The sequence below is a fragment of the Silurus meridionalis genome, chromosome 13, assembly GCF_014805685.1.
Source record: "Silurus meridionalis isolate SWU-2019-XX chromosome 13, ASM1480568v1, whole genome shotgun sequence".
In the NCBI taxonomy this organism is placed as follows: Eukaryota; Metazoa; Chordata; class Actinopteri; order Siluriformes; family Siluridae; genus Silurus; species Silurus meridionalis.
In genome coordinates, this window is record NC_060896.1 from 9726725 (window position 1) to 9745980 (window position 19256).

General features: G+C 37.0%; 1 protein-coding gene across 1 annotated transcript in view; it reads right to left on the minus strand.

Annotated features, from left to right (window-relative positions):
* Positions 1–19256, minus strand: part of mical3a (microtubule associated monooxygenase, calponin and LIM domain containing 3a) — a 72087-nt gene that overhangs the window by 42971 nt on the left and 9860 nt on the right. Inside the window, 5 exon segments of the mRNA XM_046865330.1 lie at positions 897–1052; positions 1492–1593; positions 1768–1884; positions 1977–2184; positions 3361–3728. Of these exon segments, the coding sequence (XP_046721286.1) occupies positions 897–1052; positions 1492–1593; positions 1768–1884; positions 1977–2184; positions 3361–3636 (859 nt within the window). The 5' untranslated portion in view covers positions 3637–3728.

Here is a 19256-nt window from a genome sequence, read left to right on the forward strand (position 1 = left end):
AACATCACTGCAGCAGAATTCCAGCAATCTGTGAAAAACATTTTTTAAATCTGTTTATATCCTGCTGTCTCAAGTTAATAAAAAAATGTATCTTTAATTTAAGCAAAATGTATTTAAATGGTGATTACAGCTGACATCGTCACAAAGCAGCTTTCAAAGAAATCCAGACAATGATTATCCTTATTAAGCAAACCACAGGCGAGTAAGTGATAAGGAAACACTCTGAGGCGACATAAGAAAGAAACCTTGAGGGAAACCAGACTCAAAAGGGAACCCATCCCTACCGTGTGTCTCTGCATAGTGCAGTTATGAGTCATTATTCATTCATAACATATAGTACTATACTATAGATTCAAGTAGTGCTTTGTTCCTACAAAATCTCATGTACAGTAAGGAGTCAGTTTAATAAACACTGCAATAAATACTAACAGTCTGCCTAAAGATGTCTTTAACCTCACTATACAAGTGTTATCTGCTTTCACAGAAAGTGTTATGTTTTAATCAATAGAAAATGGACTGATGAATGGCAGCATGCCTCAGCCTAATCAATTCAGTTTTTAATCAAATACAGCTGTCAAAATGTCTGTGATGCTCCTGTACTTCAGCTGCAATGGAATATTTAAATAAGCATTTCCCCTTTTTACTAACTTGTGGTTGATAAACGTAAAGTTTAGGAGAACTAAAAAAAACCTATATAATTACTATATACTGCAAATTAAAGAATGATCCAAAATTCCACTTCATGAAAAGTTTTCCGAGGCTGCCACATGTTAAAAAAAGACATTGGGTTACAAGAGAAAATCCTGCTGAGTCAGTGTTGTCTTCCCTTTAATCATTAGGCCAAATCCCAAAGTGCTGACAATGCAAAACTTCAAACGTTACAAACGTGTCCATACCAGTGGCTTCCCTTAGATCCTGAAAGAACTTCTGGTTGAAGATGAAGGCCACCCCACTGATCTCCTCCACTTTGGCCTCAGCTGTAGTGTTGCGGTTTATAAAGTTGGCCGTGATGGCGATGGCCAACTTGCCCCTGAACTCTTTCCTTCTGAATCCTGAGGAGAAAAAATTCAAACAACAAAGTATGAAGAAGCTTAAAGCAGCAATTCTACACTAATCTCGTCAATTTTATAATGCTTATCTTCTAGAGGCCTGAACATCAGAGAGAAAATCCAGTTTCTTCCACTGATTGCCTCTGTTCCAAGATTTAAAAAAAGGTTCCTTCAGAACCAAAGCCAAGATCCACTGTGGAATTTAATCAAGATTGTGATAATTCTCAAATGGCAAAAACAGCGTAATATGTGAGAAAGACTCTAAATCTGATACAAGCTTTTTTTCTGGTAATTTAGCAACATAATACTACAGTAACAACCTTTTTTTACGCAGCAGATTAGCAGCAAAGCTCTGTGATAATACTATGGCTAAGAGGGACCTAAACCATATTAAGACCAAAATGGGAAAGAAGGCTTATATAAAAACAGATTTTTGCTCTACCTGCTAATGTGTTTCTCCTCCCATCTGCCCCGATGATGACATCAAACTCCAGCTCACTAACAGGATGCGTTTTGGGATGGACTTCAGCTCTCCAGCCAATCCCTGAAGACATTACACACTTAGACATTTTGGGAAAATGTGGTGCAAAGTGGTTCCTTTACAGCACAAGCTGAAAACTTTATAATGTTGTAATAGAGCATATCACATCAAGTGACATTATATTAAATGATAAAGAACATAAGTAATCTACATAAGGCTTGGAAGAGGCCATCTTACTCTCATTCTCTTGGTCTTTTGGTGGCTCAATGAGGCCTTTAAACTCCACATTGACATGGATTTCGATGCCCAGGAGCAGAGCCATTTTCAGCAGCATCAATTGCAGCTGACGAATACCTGAGAACAGCAAGACCAAAGCACATCAGCACAACTGAAGACGCGTTCCCATAAGTTGTTGTGCGCGTGTTTATGCGTTTCCATCTACTCACTGATATGGTCTATTGAGCCAGCGCAGAATTTTCCATAGAACTTTTTTGCGCCAAGACCACGCAGGTCATGAATGGTGAAAGGCCACAAGTGCAGAACATTGTTGCGGGAAAAGGCGTCTCTCTTCTCCAACAGGACCACCTTGGCTCCCATAAAGGCAAGTTCTATAGCTGTGCGCAGACCACATGGTCCTGCTCCGATGATTAGACACTGAACAAAGGCACACAATGGTTAACAAGCTGGTCTAGAAATTAATCCTATGTTCATATCAGCAGAATTTGTCTAGTGTTGGTACAGTTGAAACCAGAAATTTACATACACTTCAGAAAAAAACACAAAAACTTTTCTTTACTGTCATACAATAAATCAGAGTAAACTTGTTCTGTTTTAAATCAATAAATATTAACAAATTTTTTGCATTTTGCATTTGTTAAATGTCAGAATCGAGCAAGGGAGAATTTTATGTATTTTTATTATCACAAAAATACATAAAAATATGTATTTTTATTTTATAAACAAAAAAACTCCAGATGATTCCATTCTGAGCTTAAGAAGCCTGATTGATCAAATTGATTCCATTTGAGTTAATTGGTGGCACACCTGTGGATGCATATAAAGGCACACCTCAAACACAGAGCCTCTTTCTTTGCCATCATGGGAAAATCAAGAGAAATCCACCAAGACATCAGAAAAAGAATTGTTGACCTCCACAAGTATGGCTCATCCTTAGGTGACTGGAGACATGTCCTGTGGTCTGACTAAACAAAAATTGAACTTTTCGGCCATAATGATAAACGGTATATTTGGAGGAAAAAGGGCGAAGCTTTGAAGCCTCTGAACACCTTCCCAACTGTCAAGTATTGGGGTGGTAGTATAATGTTTGCTGCAGAAGGGACTGGTGCACTTTACAAAGTAGATGGCATCATCATCATCGTGAAAATACATAAAAACTATCCCTCGCTCGATTCTTACATTTAACAAATGCAAAAAATATGTTAATATTTATTGATTTAAAACAGAAAAGGTTTACTCTGATTTAATGTATGACAGTAAAGAAATAAAAATCTGAAGTGTATGTAAATATCAGGTTTCAACTGTATGTAGAAACTAAATGAGATCACTGCAGTAGTTCTTTATGACTTATACATGATAAATGAAGGATGCAATGTCTATAAAAAAAAAGTCTAAGAGGTTTTAATGCCATGTTCTGCCAAATTATGCGAATTGAAGTGGGATTTAGAAACGCTCATTTTACACACACAGTGTTTATAACTATGGCAACAAAAATGGCCGGCCGTCCCTTTGCCACTAGCAAGTGTAAGGTAAAACCAATTGTATTCCTATTGCTGCAAAAAATATCTCAGTTTTATAAATTTCATATCCCACCTTAGAGTTCGTACAAGCTCTGCCTTTCTTGTACTCCTTGTGGCTGGCACGTTTGTCTAGTTTGGCCCAGAGTGCTTTCGCCTTCCAGTAGTTGAGCTTGGACTTGAGCTTGTGGTAGAAGACTCGATATTCGCTGGGCTTGAGCTCGAGAAAGTCACACAGCTCCTGAAAGGCTTTAAGCGTCCCCTTACATGTGGTGGCCTGAACAAAGCGGTCAAAGAGAATGTGTGACTGATTGACCCCCTCTCCCGCTGCACGGACACCTCCATCTCCCATGGTCCCTCAACCGTCAACAGGGACCTGTGGGACTTCTCCAGAACTGCTTAAATCAGAGTTGGTCTCAGCTCCATACATCAGACATCTTCATCCTGAAAAAAGGAAATGAAACAAAGAAAGGTCTATTATTATCCGCAAAGTAGTTGTTAGAGGAGGGACTCATCATAAAGTATTATTTCTTTCCCACATAAAAAATTAGGAATTGTTCCAGTGAACAGTTTTGATTATAGAAAAAGGGCTAAACAAAAGAAATTTACAGAGCAAATGTATACTTTGACAAGAAAAAGTGGGTAATCAGAAGTCGGAGCCCAATTTAATTCACTGAGCAGTAACTGGAAACTAATACGTATTTGACCAATTGACCATCTGATTTCATGGGTGATTGTACAGAGGTTACATCGCTGTGCTTCTCTAGTCAGTTTTTGTTATTTCATATTTTAAAGAGTATTTACAATCACAAGAGTGTAAAAAATTCACCAACATCAAAAACACCAACATCAAAACCTATTGTGAGATGAAATATATAAGTCCAAGTGCTCCAAGTAGTAGTATAAGAACTCTCAGGATGACATTACTCTGAGGCTTAAATGCGGATTTACTTGACTGATTAATTGTTTGCTGCCAAAGGGAGATTAATAAACGATACAGAAAAACAAATACTGTTTACACTGGCTAATGTCCATAATGTATATGTCCTTGTTTTTGTTAATCAATAACATTACAGTACATCTATTGCATTACATAGTAGATCTATGTCCTTTTCGGTCTGAGGTAAAGAACGTGAATACAATTTCAGTCAGAAAGTGGAAGTGTTTCAGCACATCTTTCACTGTGAGATATTTTTATCTACAGTACATTCTAAGGCATTGCTTGTCTATTACAGAAACGGGCCACAGAGACAGACCACAGTTCTTCCGCCTCAAAAGAGCCTTGGAGATGTTACTTTTTAACACGCTGTTTCACCTACCACAGCTATTTCCAGTTAATGATAAATTATTCCAGTTTTACACCGACCAAAAGGAATTTCAGAAATGATCAAATACATTACAGAAAACCAGACATGTCTAATGCTTCACAGGATAAATCAGCTAGCCTGAAAATACATTAATTAATCAAGCTAACAAATACCTCTGACTAGCCAATGTCTTTTTATTTACATTTGTTAATTAGCCAACATTTTCATATGAACATGAATAGAAGATAGAAAATATGTTTCAATAACATCTAGCAGAAAATCTAGCTAAAATCTTGCTAGTTCGCCTTAACTGTATAACGCCACCACGCAACACACACCAAGCCAAATATAGTTGCATAAAATAAATACGCTTACATGTGCTAGTTAACTAACATTCACATATGCTTAAATACACCACAGAGCAGCATAATTCTTTTCCATGGGGATAATATGTCATCATTCTTATGTACCTCACCACTAAATATACAGAACCTCAAGCTATAGCTTGCTAATGCTACTTAGGTGTAAATGCTAATGTTAATGAGAAGTAAAAAAAAAAAAAAAAAAAGAATTATTTTAGGTTTTTTGATTGATTATGTCACATTATGTACCATTATGTACCATTAAATGTTTGTCAGCTAGACATAACTTGTTATTTAACTAAATAAACCTAACTAGCAAAAGTCACAGGAAACCTTAAAAGTGATTCATGTGTAGGACTATTATTATAGATTAAATCAGTAGGGAGACAAATTAGGTTGTAAGATAAGAATATTAACTGCCTTTGGCTGGTAAAAGCATAAAATCTAGAAAAACACAATTTGGGCATTATGTCTCAAGTGGCAAAAAAAATAAAAAATAAAAATAAAAATAAAAAATTGTTCAACACACTAAACATACAGTAGTATTCAAGTTCATATTAGATATTAATATTAACCTCTTATTAACAACCTACAAGATACACAAGCAGACATTCACCCAGGCCCGCCTCATCCCCAACACACACACACACACACACACACACACACACACAGGCTCAAGGTGTGGTTTCTTCTAAGGAAATCTCCACCCCATGGAAAAAGTGGCACAGTGTAGGATGAAAGAGTAAGCAGGGTGAGGGAGAGAGAGAGAGAGAGAGAGAGAGAGAGAGAGAGAGAGAGAGAGAGAGAGAGAGAGAGAGAGAGAAAGAGAGGCAGAGGGAGAGGAAGAGGGAGAGGAGAGATGACCTAAGAGAGTGCCAACTATGCTCGGCTATACAAACACACCCATTCCACTACCTGACCCTTTCCATCTGGAAGTGCAGCACCAGCAAAACATCCACCCAGCATTTAGCCTCTGCCATGTGGCTGAATATTACACAAAAACCCACATTTTTACAGAATCCGTTAAGTTTCTAAAAACCCATTCAATATCATCATTCATTATTATCTGCTGTTGATGAACTGCTATTCTACTTAAGTAGACCAAAGAGGCCGTTACGTAGCTTAACAGCTCTCAGAAGAAAAATATTTCTATCAGCCTATCACACTGCTGCAGTTCTGAGTTTGCATGGGAAAATATATATACACTATATGCAAATAAAACTAATTTGATGTGTTAATCTGCAAACTATTGTGTACTTTGCTCAAAGAATCCACAAGCTAACCACAGTGTACTTATCTAGTTATCATTATACAGTATATCACAAAAGTTAGTACACCTCTCACATTTCAGCAAATGATTTGGTGTATCTTCTTAAGGGACAATACAAGGAAAATTGACTGTCCTCTGAAAACAACTCAACATGCAGCCATTATTGTCAAAATAGCTGTAAACAAAAGTATGTAAATCCTAAGTGATAACAGCTGTATGCCGCTTAACCATGCAAAGTCACTATTCATCATGTTCATCTTTTTGTCTGCTTGACAGGACCATACAAATTTGTGTAACTTGTATTAGAGCAGTTAAAATTTGGTGCTTTGAGTACAATTCTCTGATAATGATCACTGGATGTTCAACATGGCACCTCATAAGAATTAGAATTGTTGCTCTCCACAAAGATGGCCTATGGTATAAGATCAGTAACATCCTGAAACTCAGTTACAGTATAGTGGCCAGGGTCATACAGAGGTTTTCTAAAACAGGCTCCACTCAGATCAGGCCTTATAACGGGTTGTTCAATAATGAGTCCTCGTGCTGTGCCTGAGATGCAGAAGCTGCTTAAAAAAACAGAAGCATGAGTGCTGCCAGCATTGCTGTAGAGGTTGCAAAAGCAGAAGGTTCGCTTGTCAGTGCTCAGACCAGACACTGCCTTAGTCCCAGAACAAAGTCTCTTCTGAAAATGACTCACAAGAAAGCCTGCAATCATTTTGCTGAAGACAACCTGAACCTGTCTAAGGTCATGAATTACTGAAACCATGTCCTGTGGTCTGAGGAGACCAAGACAAACTTGTTTGGCTCAGATAATGTCCAGCATGTGTGATGACACTCTGGTGAGCAGAACCAAGAAAAATTGTTTTGTGCCTACAGTCAAGCATGGTGGTGGTAGCATCATGGTCTGGGGCTGCATGAGTGCTGCTGGTACTGGGGAGCTGCAGTTTATTGAGGGAAACATGAATACTAAAGTACTGTTACATTCTGAAGCAAAACATAATGCTCTCTCTTCAGAAACTGTGCTGAACAGCAGCTTTCCAACATAATAACAACCCCAAAAAACACTGCCAAGATGACAACTGCCTTTCTAAAGAAGCTGAAGCTGAAGGTGATCGAGTGGCTGAATATATCTCTAGACCTGGACCCCATTGAGCACCTGTGAGGCATCCTTAAGTGGAAGGTGGAGAAGCGACATGTGTCTAACATCCCGCAACTCTGTGATGTCATTATGGAAAAGTGGAAGAGGAGCCCAGCAACAACCTGTGCATCTCTGATAAATTTCATGCCCAGGAGGATTAAGGCAGTGCTCGGTAACAACGGTGCTCACACAAACTATTGACACTTTGGACACAGTTTTGTCATTTTCGCTCAGTTTCATTGCAGATATTCAGACAATAATGGCTGTATTTTAAGTTATTTTTAGAGGACAGTAAATCTGTACTGCTGTACAAGCTGCACATTGACTACTCTAAAGTATTGTCCCTTGAGAACATCTAATAAAATGGTTGCTGAAATATGAGGGGTGTACTTACGTTTGTGAGATAATGTATATGGTGTAAAAGTTCACAGTTGATAAAGATTTTTATTTATTTAATTATAGATTGATGTATTTTCGTTTAATTAACAAGCCAATGGCTTGTTCGAATAAGAAAAACTTTTTTTTTTTGGACAAAGTTCAAAATCACAGCCTTTTGAATCCTGAGTGGTGCAACAGAAAAAAGAGTTTGAATTGAAGACTCAAAGGTCACACGTGATTTTGTAGTACAGGAAAAACCCTGGGTTAAAGGAGTGGCATGTTTCCTCCCCATAAATCATACAAACACAAGACAATCATGGGTGTCTATATGCTCATGAATGCAGAAGGGGGCATGTGCTACACCTCTCCTATAAATAGCATGAGCATTTCTTGGAAGAACACATGTAGCCTTCACCCTCCCAGGCTGATGAATAAATAAACATTATCATTATATTGACATTATGATAAATTATAATGATCAAATGTTTTCTGTCAGAAAATTTATTATTTGCTAATATTGTGAATATCGTAGTGTCTGGAAGATGTGACAAAGCTCATTAATATGAAAATGTTAGTTGTTAAAATACAAAATTCTCCCATTTTAATATAAGTTTAAATCTGACTCAGTGTTAACTCTATAATAATTGATATAAAATGTTTTAAGAGAAAGAAAGCAATAAATAAAGGCATTTCTGCAGACATTATATCGATCGATTAAATAGATTTTGTGTAAATGCAGTCCTGCTTTGCTAGAAGTTTGTATGCGAAACTAAGGATTTTATATGGAAATTTTATGCCACATTAGGCAGCCTTATGATACACAGATCTCTTTAGTTAGCAGGAGAAAAAACGGTCCACCACTTTTGCTTGGAGCCTCTTTTACCCAAGAATCACTTGCCAATGTTGGCTCCATAACCACACACCTCAGATCCCCTTATTATGTGATAACACTATGTATTGCACTTGCTAAAGAAACACTGACTTTCAAGTCCTTTCATTCATTCACACAGTAGAATAGCTTCATAAAATAATCAGGATCTATTCAACACAACATATTTGATGCTAAAATGTAGAGTTGTGGAAGTGAATGAGGGGCATGGTAGCTCAATGGTTAAGGTGCTGTGTTACTGATCAGAAGGACTGGGGTTCAAGTTTCGGTATCGCTAAGCTGCCTCTTAGGCCCTTGAGCAAGGCCCTTAACCCTCTGTGCTCTAGGGGCTCCGTATCATGGCTGACCCTGCGCTCTGACCCCAGCTTACAAGCAAGCTGGGATATGCGAAGAACGGATTTCACTATATATGTGAATGGGACAAATAAAGGCTATTCTATTCAATGACTCAATCGCACTTTGAGGTGTCACCCAGAAAAGGATGTGTTCCCTCCTTTGAGTCTGCTTCCTCTCATGGTTTGTTCCTCATGGTGTCTACTGAAGATTTTTTATGGTCCCATTTAGCTTGCTGAGTAGACATAAATGTAAATCTCTATGTATTAAATGTAAAACTTCTTAATAACACATAATAATAATTAATTGAAGACATCTTGGAAAAAATAACCACCGCTATAAAAAACATAAATTTGGCTCTAAATGCAATTTTTTTTCTGCATTAATTTTGTTTCAATAAACAATAAAACAAATCTACTATGCTTCTGTTGGAAACAGCAACAGATTCAAATATGCAGGAGTAAAAGAAGACTGATTTTCCGGCAGTTTTAGCAAGCTAATGAAGATTTCTGAGCAGTAGGAGTGCGTTTTATGATTACTCATAACTTATAGTCTAAAAAAAAAATTTGTCTAGGAGTCTGATGGATGTGACCACCTTAATGGCTAGCTAGACTACATTTTTAGAATTTCATACACAAAAAAGTTTCTATCAGAAAGACAGGATATTGCATGCTAGCTAGTGACACCCTCTAAATTAGCACCTGCTGTCAGGCTGAACAGAATCTGGTGGGTTGGCATTTTTGAAGGCGGGATGAAGACCTAATTTGCATGTACGAAGCATCAGCAATAGAAGCTAGAGCTCCAAATGTCTGAGACTATACTGAAAATCTGCAGTTTATTTTGTGGGAAATTTTACACAGTAACTAGAAATATTAAATATTTAAATGAACTCTTTCTAATTAAATCAACCAAAAAAACAATTTAAGATTTTTCTCTTTTCCTCTTTTCCTTTCTGTTATAAAACACATGCTGAAATAACGTCTTTAGCTCAAATGCACAGTCATTTCTACAAAAAAAAGAACATACAAAGCACTGAAAATTCTGAAATCTGCAATTTTTTAATGCTAAAAATATAAGTAATAATAAAATAATAATAATTAAAAATAAAGTATAAGTAAAAATTCTAAGATACTAATTTTATTCTTAAGAAGTAAAAAAGTTACTGCTGATGATAAAATATATTTCTTTACTCTTAGTCAGACTGTTGGACTAAAAGGCTTAGTCATTAAAGCAATATTTATAACGACAATGGTAATTATATCTTATGATCTAATCCATGAGTGCATGTTAGATCACATATTGCTTGCAAATGTCTCACCAAAGGTGTCTCTTCTAGAGTTATTTTAAAAAAATTGCATTATGGAAAAATTCTTTTTGGATAAAGTCAATAAGACTTTGTGGTGAATTTGTTTTTTAGCATCTCACAGAAAGTAGCAAAAATAAGATTGCAAGATTAAAATAAGAAAACAAGATTGTGGTTTGTATGCACTCCACTGCTATTTCTCTCCTTTAGCTAGTCAAAAGATATTAGGTGTACATCAGGATTGTAACCCAAAAGGATCCAAAAATAAATTAATCAATCAATAAAAAGCTTAGAAGCATAGAATAATTTGGTCTTTTGAAGTGATTAGTACAGTTTAATCATGACGAAAGAAAGAAAGAAAGAAAGAAAGAAAGAAAGAAAGAAAGAAAGAAAGAAAGAAAGAAAGAAAGAAAGAAAGAAAGAAAGAAAGAGAGTTTTTTTATGCAGACAGAACATCGTATTCAGTGCAATTGTACTTCTATAGGGCTTTTACCACAAAACACTTTAACGGTAATCAGATTAAGCCAGGAATGATTGTGGCAAGCAAAAACTCTCTGACTCGGGATGCAGAAGAGACCGTAAGAGAAACCCGATTCAAATACTATTTCACCGGATAGTGAATCGTCTTACTGACAGTCATAACTTGCCAAAATCATATCAGCAAGCGCTTTGGCTGTTTGAACACGTGCATTGTATTTGGTTTTCCAATTGTAAATTGGTTAAAAGAAAATGGCTTAAATGAAAAACATTTAAATTCTCCACAAGTGCCTCAATCGTGTCATTATTGCCCGAGCTCATGGAGAGAGAAAATCCCTGACTCGACTCAAGGAATAGTCTAGAAGCCGATAAATATGCCAATTTTTGCCATTTTCAATTGATCGGTATCGGCCTACTGTGCTGCAAATTAGGCAAAATATTAGGCAGGTGCATCTGACTCAACAAACCATGCGTGTACGTTCTGCCCTTGCGTGAGAAAACATAACTCTCCCATATCAGCAGGTGGCAGTAGTCTGTATTCGGCTTCCAAACAAGACAAACGGAAAAGCTAGAACTGTGCTAGAACACCAAAAATTGCCACAAACACTACTAACATTGTACTGTAACTGTACATTTTTTAAATCATGTCTGCTAAGTTGCGAGGACAAGTAGCAAAAATGACCGTTTGTCAGTTTGCTTTGTTTCGTGTGCCCAGTCGCTAAGCTCAAAACCGACCCGTCAGCTTGGGGTTTCATACTCAAATATCGCCCATCGGGTGCTCTGATTTGAAAAAAATCGGCATCGGCCTGAGAAAAACCCATAATAATAAGACGGTTAAAAAGGAAAAGCTTTAAATGAAACATTTTTGTTTTAAAATCCTTTATCGGTTCCTTAATCGCAACAATGCAAAAGTACTAGCCTACTATCTGTCAAGTATTTTTATTTGTTTGTTTATGTAACAGGGACAATACACTAGACATCGTTACACACTGACAACTGATGGCGTGTACATTGTGCAAATAGCATAAAGCTAGCTTGCAGCCCTCGACACTATTGACTGTGTAAAAAGTAGGTTGGGTCACTCGTGTCTGATATTCCTGTTACTTTGGAAATTATGTTTCAGCAACAAATCTAATAGAAACTGTATTTCAGAAGTGTAAACCAGGGGTCACCAACATGGTGCCTGCGAGCACCAGGTAGCCCGCAACGACCACATGAGTAGCATTCGGGCTTTTTCTAAAAAATAGCTGTTTCCTACCTTGTTAAATCGTTGTTGATAATTATTATAAGAAATCATTAACATGATCAATGTCTTCACATAGACAGATATCATTAATTATTATTAATAACATATAATAAAAGGTAAATTAAGCAAATTTGTTATTTCAGATCAAACTGAAAACTGTGTAGCAAACTAGTAGCCTTTCACATTAATCGGTACCCAAAAAGTAGCTCTCAGTCAAAAGGTTGGTGACCCCTTGTGTAAACCTTTCATGCTTCCAAGTGCAAACAACCTCAACGGCAAAAACATTTTAAATACAGAAGCTCCAAGCCGAAGAAACGCATTAGAATTGCTTCTGAAATTGAGACGAGAAATAGCAGTAGAAGTAATTCAGCATCGTGAACACTGGAAATGTTTCCAAGCCAAGTTAACAAATAAACACATAAATCATTCTTTATAAACCTATAATACTCACTTTCTGTTCTCAAAACTTATAATATAAGTGAAAGCAACATATCCAAAAACCCTTGACTCGCCGAGTCTGCATTTTAGTCTTAAAAACGTCTTTAGTGCCCATAAAGAAAACTCCTACAGCTCCAGATTATGAGGAAGACTTTGATCATTAGAAAAGACACAAAGCTAAACTGAAAGGGAAGTTATAATCATGAAGTGTGCTCCAGGAGAACTGGAGCCCTCCCACAGCACAGGTTTAAAACACAGGAAGTGCCATGTCTCTACAAAATGTCTCCAGCCAGGTTATATTAACACAAACTCCTTTTTTTTTATTATTGGCTGAGCACCTTCCGGAACAGCAGCGTTCTATAATTGGAAACGGGTCTAAATTCAGCTCCTTCGTCTTCACACAGGAAAATGCTGTATAGCTCCTTACTGTCTGAGTGGCACATGCTATTACGGGTATTTTACATTTCTCAGTGCACTGGTATCAAATTTGTGTAGTGCTAGAACATAAGACCGTGTGAATTATGTGTGGGTTAAAACACACAGAGGAAAACTCTAATTGATCAACAACAGAGTCGAGTGATGTGTTTCGATGTCAAGGTTAAATCTTACCAGCACAAATTTGATTATTTATCCACAACTTGGTTGATACTGAAGCCTTTATTAATAACCACTGCACAAACATCTCCTTATAGCATGCAATTCCATATGTATTAGCTGTTACTATGGAACATATAATTTTAGAACAAGGACATTTATATAAGCCTTCGCTTTGCTCACAGAAAATGTACCAATCAGATTTGAGAACAGTACAGTGATATATAAGGTTTACAAGCTGGATACTCTGGATATCACACTTGAGAGAAAGACTTGCTCGGACGTGATCGGTCTCAGCAGAACGCAATAAAATCTAAATGATTATATTGTGTCAATGATGCAGTGAGTCAAGGCGCATGTGTATCGTCTATTCATCTGCCATCCATTTCCTACCAACTACAAGCACCAGAAGCTATGTGTATCCGCACTCCTCTGCTACAATCCTCTCTCTTTCACTCTCCTTCTCTCCTTCTTACATGCAGACATTTTCAAGCTTCCTGAAGACACTATGTCAGACCCTAGTCTAAAAATAGGCCAGATTACATGTGTCTCAATAGGCTGCATGGTATGCCACTCACTTCACTCACTTCAGCTCCTTTATGAAGATAATCTTAGCTGTGTGTGTTTCCTTCAAAAGCCCAAGGCAAAATGAATAATACTGTATTCTCAATGTCTTGCTTTGTAAAAGAATCAAGATCTTTATTTACATACTTTTCCAAATGTATACTTTAATATGTGTACTTTTATGGAAATACACTGAACGCAAGTCTACTAACATCTAACAAATCTGAAGTGTTGTGGCTACATGAGTCTTGCGGTTTCTATGGCAACATTTAAGCTCGGCATAATTTGATTATCTATATTAGGCAAACCAAAGAGCATCATGGGTCTAAAAAATAAAAAAACAACAGATAAGAAAAAACTGGTTACATAGACACAGTATCTCACAGAAATGAGTACATCCCTCAAATTTCAGCCATTTTAGTATTTTCTCAAGTGACAATACTTTAGAAATGAAACTTGGATATATTTTAGAGTAGTCAATGTGCAGCTTGTACAGCAGTACAGATTTACTGTCCTCTGAAAACATCTCAACATACAGCCATTATTGCCAAAATAGACAAAAGTAAGTCACTTAACCACACAAAGCCACATGTCCTATTCATCATGTTCATGTTTTTGTCTGTTTGACAGAACCATACAAATGTGTGTATTTTGTATTAAAGCAGTTAAAATGTGGAATTTGAGTACAATTCTTTAATGACCATTGAATGTTCCACATGGCACCTCATGGCAAGGAACTCGGAATTGTTGCTCTCCACAAACATGCCTGGGCTATAAATAGGTCGATAACACCCTGAAGTAACATCTTCCTTTCAGAAACTGGGCCGAACAACATAACCACAAACACACTGCCAAGATGAGGCTGAGAAAAGTTGAAGGTGATGGAGTGGCCAAGTATGTCTCCAGACCTGAGCTGTGGGACATCCTCAAGCAGAAGGTGGAGAAGTGACATGTATCTAACATCCAGCAGCTCTGTGATGTCATTATGGAGGAGTGGAAGAGGAGCCCAGCAACAACCTGTGCAGCTCTGGTCAATTTCATGCCCAGGAGGATTAAGGCAGTGCTCGATAACAATGGTGCTCACACAAACTATTGACACTTTGGACACAGTTTTGTCATGTTCGCTCAGGGTGTACTCACTTTAGTTGGCAGCTCTTTTGACAATAATGGCTGTATGTTGAGTTATTTTGAGAGGACAGTAAATCTATTCTGCTGTACAAGCTGCACATTGACAACTCAAAAATATATCCAAGTTTCATTTCTATAGTATTGTCCCTTGAGAATAGATAGTACAGTGGTTGCTGAAATGTGAGAGGTGTACTCAGTTTTGTGAGATACTGTATATACAGAAGGAAACTGCTTTAACTACTTTAATTATATATATATATTTAGAAGGCTTGAGCTCAGGGCTGTGAGAGCACAGGCCACTCGAGTTTGCACTTTATTATTACTAAACTTTGACCTCGGCATGTCAACATTGACGTGTTCGAACCCCTAAGTTCTGGTGAAATCTGAATTCTACAGCATACACACAAGACATTACAGACAATTCTGTGCTTCCAGTTTTGTGAAAGTTTGAGGAAGGCCTATATATAAATACAGTATAACTGACAGAGAGGGATTTAGGATTCAGTTTATTGTGCACGAATCAGGCAAAACATTATCGAGCATTAACAGCATTAACTTCTTCAGCAATTTGTGCTACAGGAGGCGCCTTCGCTCCCCACATGCATCAATGAGACTTGATGCATGACCCTTCTGCCGGTTCACTTCTATTCCTTCCTTCCACATTTAATAGATACTGACCACTGAAGACCGGGAACATCCCACAAGCGCTGTGAAGACCCAGTTTTGGAGACCCAGTCGCCTAGCCATCACAATTTGGCCCTTGTCAAACTCACTTAAACACATCAACTTCGAGGAAAAAACGTGCACTTGCTGTCTGATATATCCCACCTAATAACAGGTGCCATGATGAAGAGATAGTGTTATTCACTTCACAAGTCTTAATATGATAATGATCGGTGTATATCCATATATGCTTGTAGACAATAACGCCTAGCTAACAATCACAACAAAATTCTGAGAGAGAGAGAGAGAGAGAGAGAGAGAGAGAGAGAGAGAGAGAGAGAGAGAGAGAGAGAGAGAGAGAGAGAGAGATCCAGTGTCACTACCAATGGTAGGAAAGTGGGTCAATTGGTACCGGGCCACACAGAAAAAATACATAACATTATTTCCGTTTTATTTATTATCTGATTCTAAACGATGGTTTATTTTGGAAAATTACCGGATTCTCTCCACCACATCTGTCTATGACTCACTCTTGATGCATGTCAAGATGTTTGCCTCAGTCATATGTCTTACCTACATCCGCTACCTTCTTAAAGGGGCTGCTCCGGCCGCTAACACTTAATACATTACTGCTAAATTCAAACTCCCAAGCTAGCAAAATAAACAAAAACACCACAGTGGATTCACGTTTATTATTATATGTAGAAAATAAAATTTTTTATGCAGGTCGTATCATTTTATTGTGTTGTATTTATCCACCACACCTTAAAGGCCGGTCTGAAAATATTGTCTGACATTAAACCGGTCCGTGGCGCCAAAAAAGGTTATATACTGAAGAAATCTGTGGTAATAGTTTATATTGTATGACGAATAACAATGATCCCTGTCCATCAACAAAGTACTAAACTGCCATTATATTTTGATTGTAATGTGTGCTCTAGGAGGAACTAACCTGGAATGTCTGAGATTAGTCAGCGTGAACTCAGCACACAATAAAACATTTAGTGATATGCTATCTTATTAATGCAAAATTCCTGCAAAACCAATACTTCTAAAATAAACAGCAAATCATATAGTGCGGCATGTAATTCAATGGCAAAACAAAAGCAAATGTTTGCTCATCCTACAAACACTCACAAGTGAGTTTGATGCTCCAAAGTCCTCAATGGCTCTTCTCTCTAGAGGATCTCGTCGATTCATTTGAAGTGAGAAGAAAACACTATTACATCCATGTTCACAGCTTTGCTGTTTAGGCACTGGTTCTTTTGTGTTCAAGCTCAGTCCTTTGTTCCACACCGACTCTCCCTTTCCAGACGAGGATCCTCCGGGCTGCTCTTCCAATACTAGACTGGAGAGGCCTTACTGTGCCGTAAATCATATTACCACACACTTTTTGTCAGACAACAATGACGTCATTAAGTTCGGCAGTGGCTTCTCCTTCTCAGCAAGGTCACATGATAAGACTGTTGTTGCCGTAGCAACAGCAGGATAGAAGAACTATATCCCAAGATACGTGATGGAACAGAAAACAAATGAGGGAACAGTCTTTGAAGCAGGTAAAGGAAGTGAAGAAACACTCCAAAGTTCTTCTTAAATGATTGCATGAATATGGCTTGATAGAAAAAAAAATAATTTTTGGGCTGATTCATTAAGCTGACCCCACAACAGCCAATAAACAACTTGAGAAGATTATTTACACCATAGCACTTGCAAATTCTCAGTTAAAAATTGGTCAAAATAAAAACTAGTTTGCATTGACAGATCATTGTGGCATAATAGGAGCAGAAGTGTAAATTGTAATGCCATAATGCCAGTAGATCTTCATGGCAAAAACAGCTACAATGGCACAAGTGCTACGCTTTTACAGTAAAACAAATCCAAATTAAAATAAAGCAGAAAAATCCAGAAAATAATATAAGATGTATTACATATGATACGATTGTAAGATTGTATGATAAGATTATAAGACCTTTCTTTGGTTCACTGTGGCATTAGACAAATAAAACAAATTCAGAGAGGTAATGCCAATTTATAACAAAACATTTAGCTAAAATATTTTTTTTTAACACTACACCAATGGGCCAACTCCAGTTGACCTTTTACAGCTTGGTTATAAAGTAAACTGGACAGGAAGCTATAATAAAGTTTGGCTAGATGATATAAAAACCTTAATAAATATCATAATAAATTATGCCCAGATATGCTTTTCTGATGTATTTGGAAATTGTTTTATTTTTTTATTTTTTTAAAAGCATATTTTTATATAATAAAGGAAATAAATTACAACAGTGTTCATGAATATTTCACAATTATTACTTATTGTTTTTTACATAAAAAATATTATAATGCTGGCATTTTGTAAAGAAGCCAAAGTTTTCATGACTTATATTGTGCACTATTGAAATTCCTTTGAGAATCATAAGGGATTTTCTTTGGCTAATATCAGTGCAGTAACTTTTATTAAGGTAACCTTAGTTGTCATTGTTTCTTTCTTAAATTGGATTAATGTACAACAATGACTCATCGCTATTCCATAAACTAGCAACATTCATCTCAAATTTTCACCTCACCCAATGAGCATAAACGATTTACTACATGACCTCATTCACACACACACACACACACACACACACACACACACACACACACACACACACACACACACACACAAACACACACACCCACACCGCAAAGTTACAGAAAAAAAGAGAAATAACATGCAAATGTGGCAGTGAGAAGTAACAAATTGGTCATCGATAAACTTTTAATACTATGTAATAAATACTGAACTCCCAATTTCTATGCAATCAACGACAGAATGTAGGACTATGAATGTGTGAGCCGTGAGTCAATGAGTCAATGATACATTACGCACAGAGCAAGTGTGATTTCCACCCACGCTTGGCAGACGATCACTGCCATGACTAATTATCTAACCAGCTTTTAATATTGTAGGTTTCCGTTTAACTTTAGTAAGACACAGTGAAATTGTTAAAAAAAGTTCAATATTAATTAGTTGTTGTTTGTGTTTTAGGAGAATGCAGTATAAATGTAACTGAACTGTATGTTGATACAGGCTGAAATCCCACAGCAGCTCATTCATCTTTATGTGCTAAAACACTCATTGGGTTAGAAAGAAGAAAAATATTTTCCAGATGTGTAACAATATGACATTAGCATTGTTGGCATGAGAAAGGAAGGATGAATCTTGGCACTTCAAAGTTTCCATTGACACATCACCAAAACTGGCATAAGCAAACACATTTACACGTGACGAATGGCACGTTGGGGATACGAGAAGTCAAAAAGTCATAGCTGTAGGCGATTTTTACCTTTTTCTCCTGAGCAACTCCCCATCATCTGTTGTCTATAAAAGCAGCAGGAAGGTTTAATGGACCCAGGGCCAATATTAAGGACTATCCTGGCAAACATGGTGGCATTAGAGAAAAGAGCTAAGGGAGATTTTCTCCTCAATAACATCAAGAAAAAATTGTCAGTTATTTTGGCTGCTATGTGATCCAAGACAAAACATCATTACCTAATCGTACACCAAGCATATGATCGCACATGTTAGCATTTACAAAACATCTGTACTCCGAAAAACAAAGTTAAATTAAGAGTAACAGAGTAACCACCAACAAAACAAAAGTTATAATGCTAGTTATAAATCAGTGTAATTCGCATCACCTGGAACATACTGAAAAGTTTTCTGCAACAGTATCTCTAAAAATAGTTCTGGTGGCAAGGCAAATTTCAGGTTTATAGAAATATGCTCGTTCTAGTAGAGTATTGTTTCCATAGTAACAACTTGACAGACGCTCCATAAAAATAAGCTGGTTTTAAAAGTCTGTAATCATTGATATAATGATACTTTCAAAATGT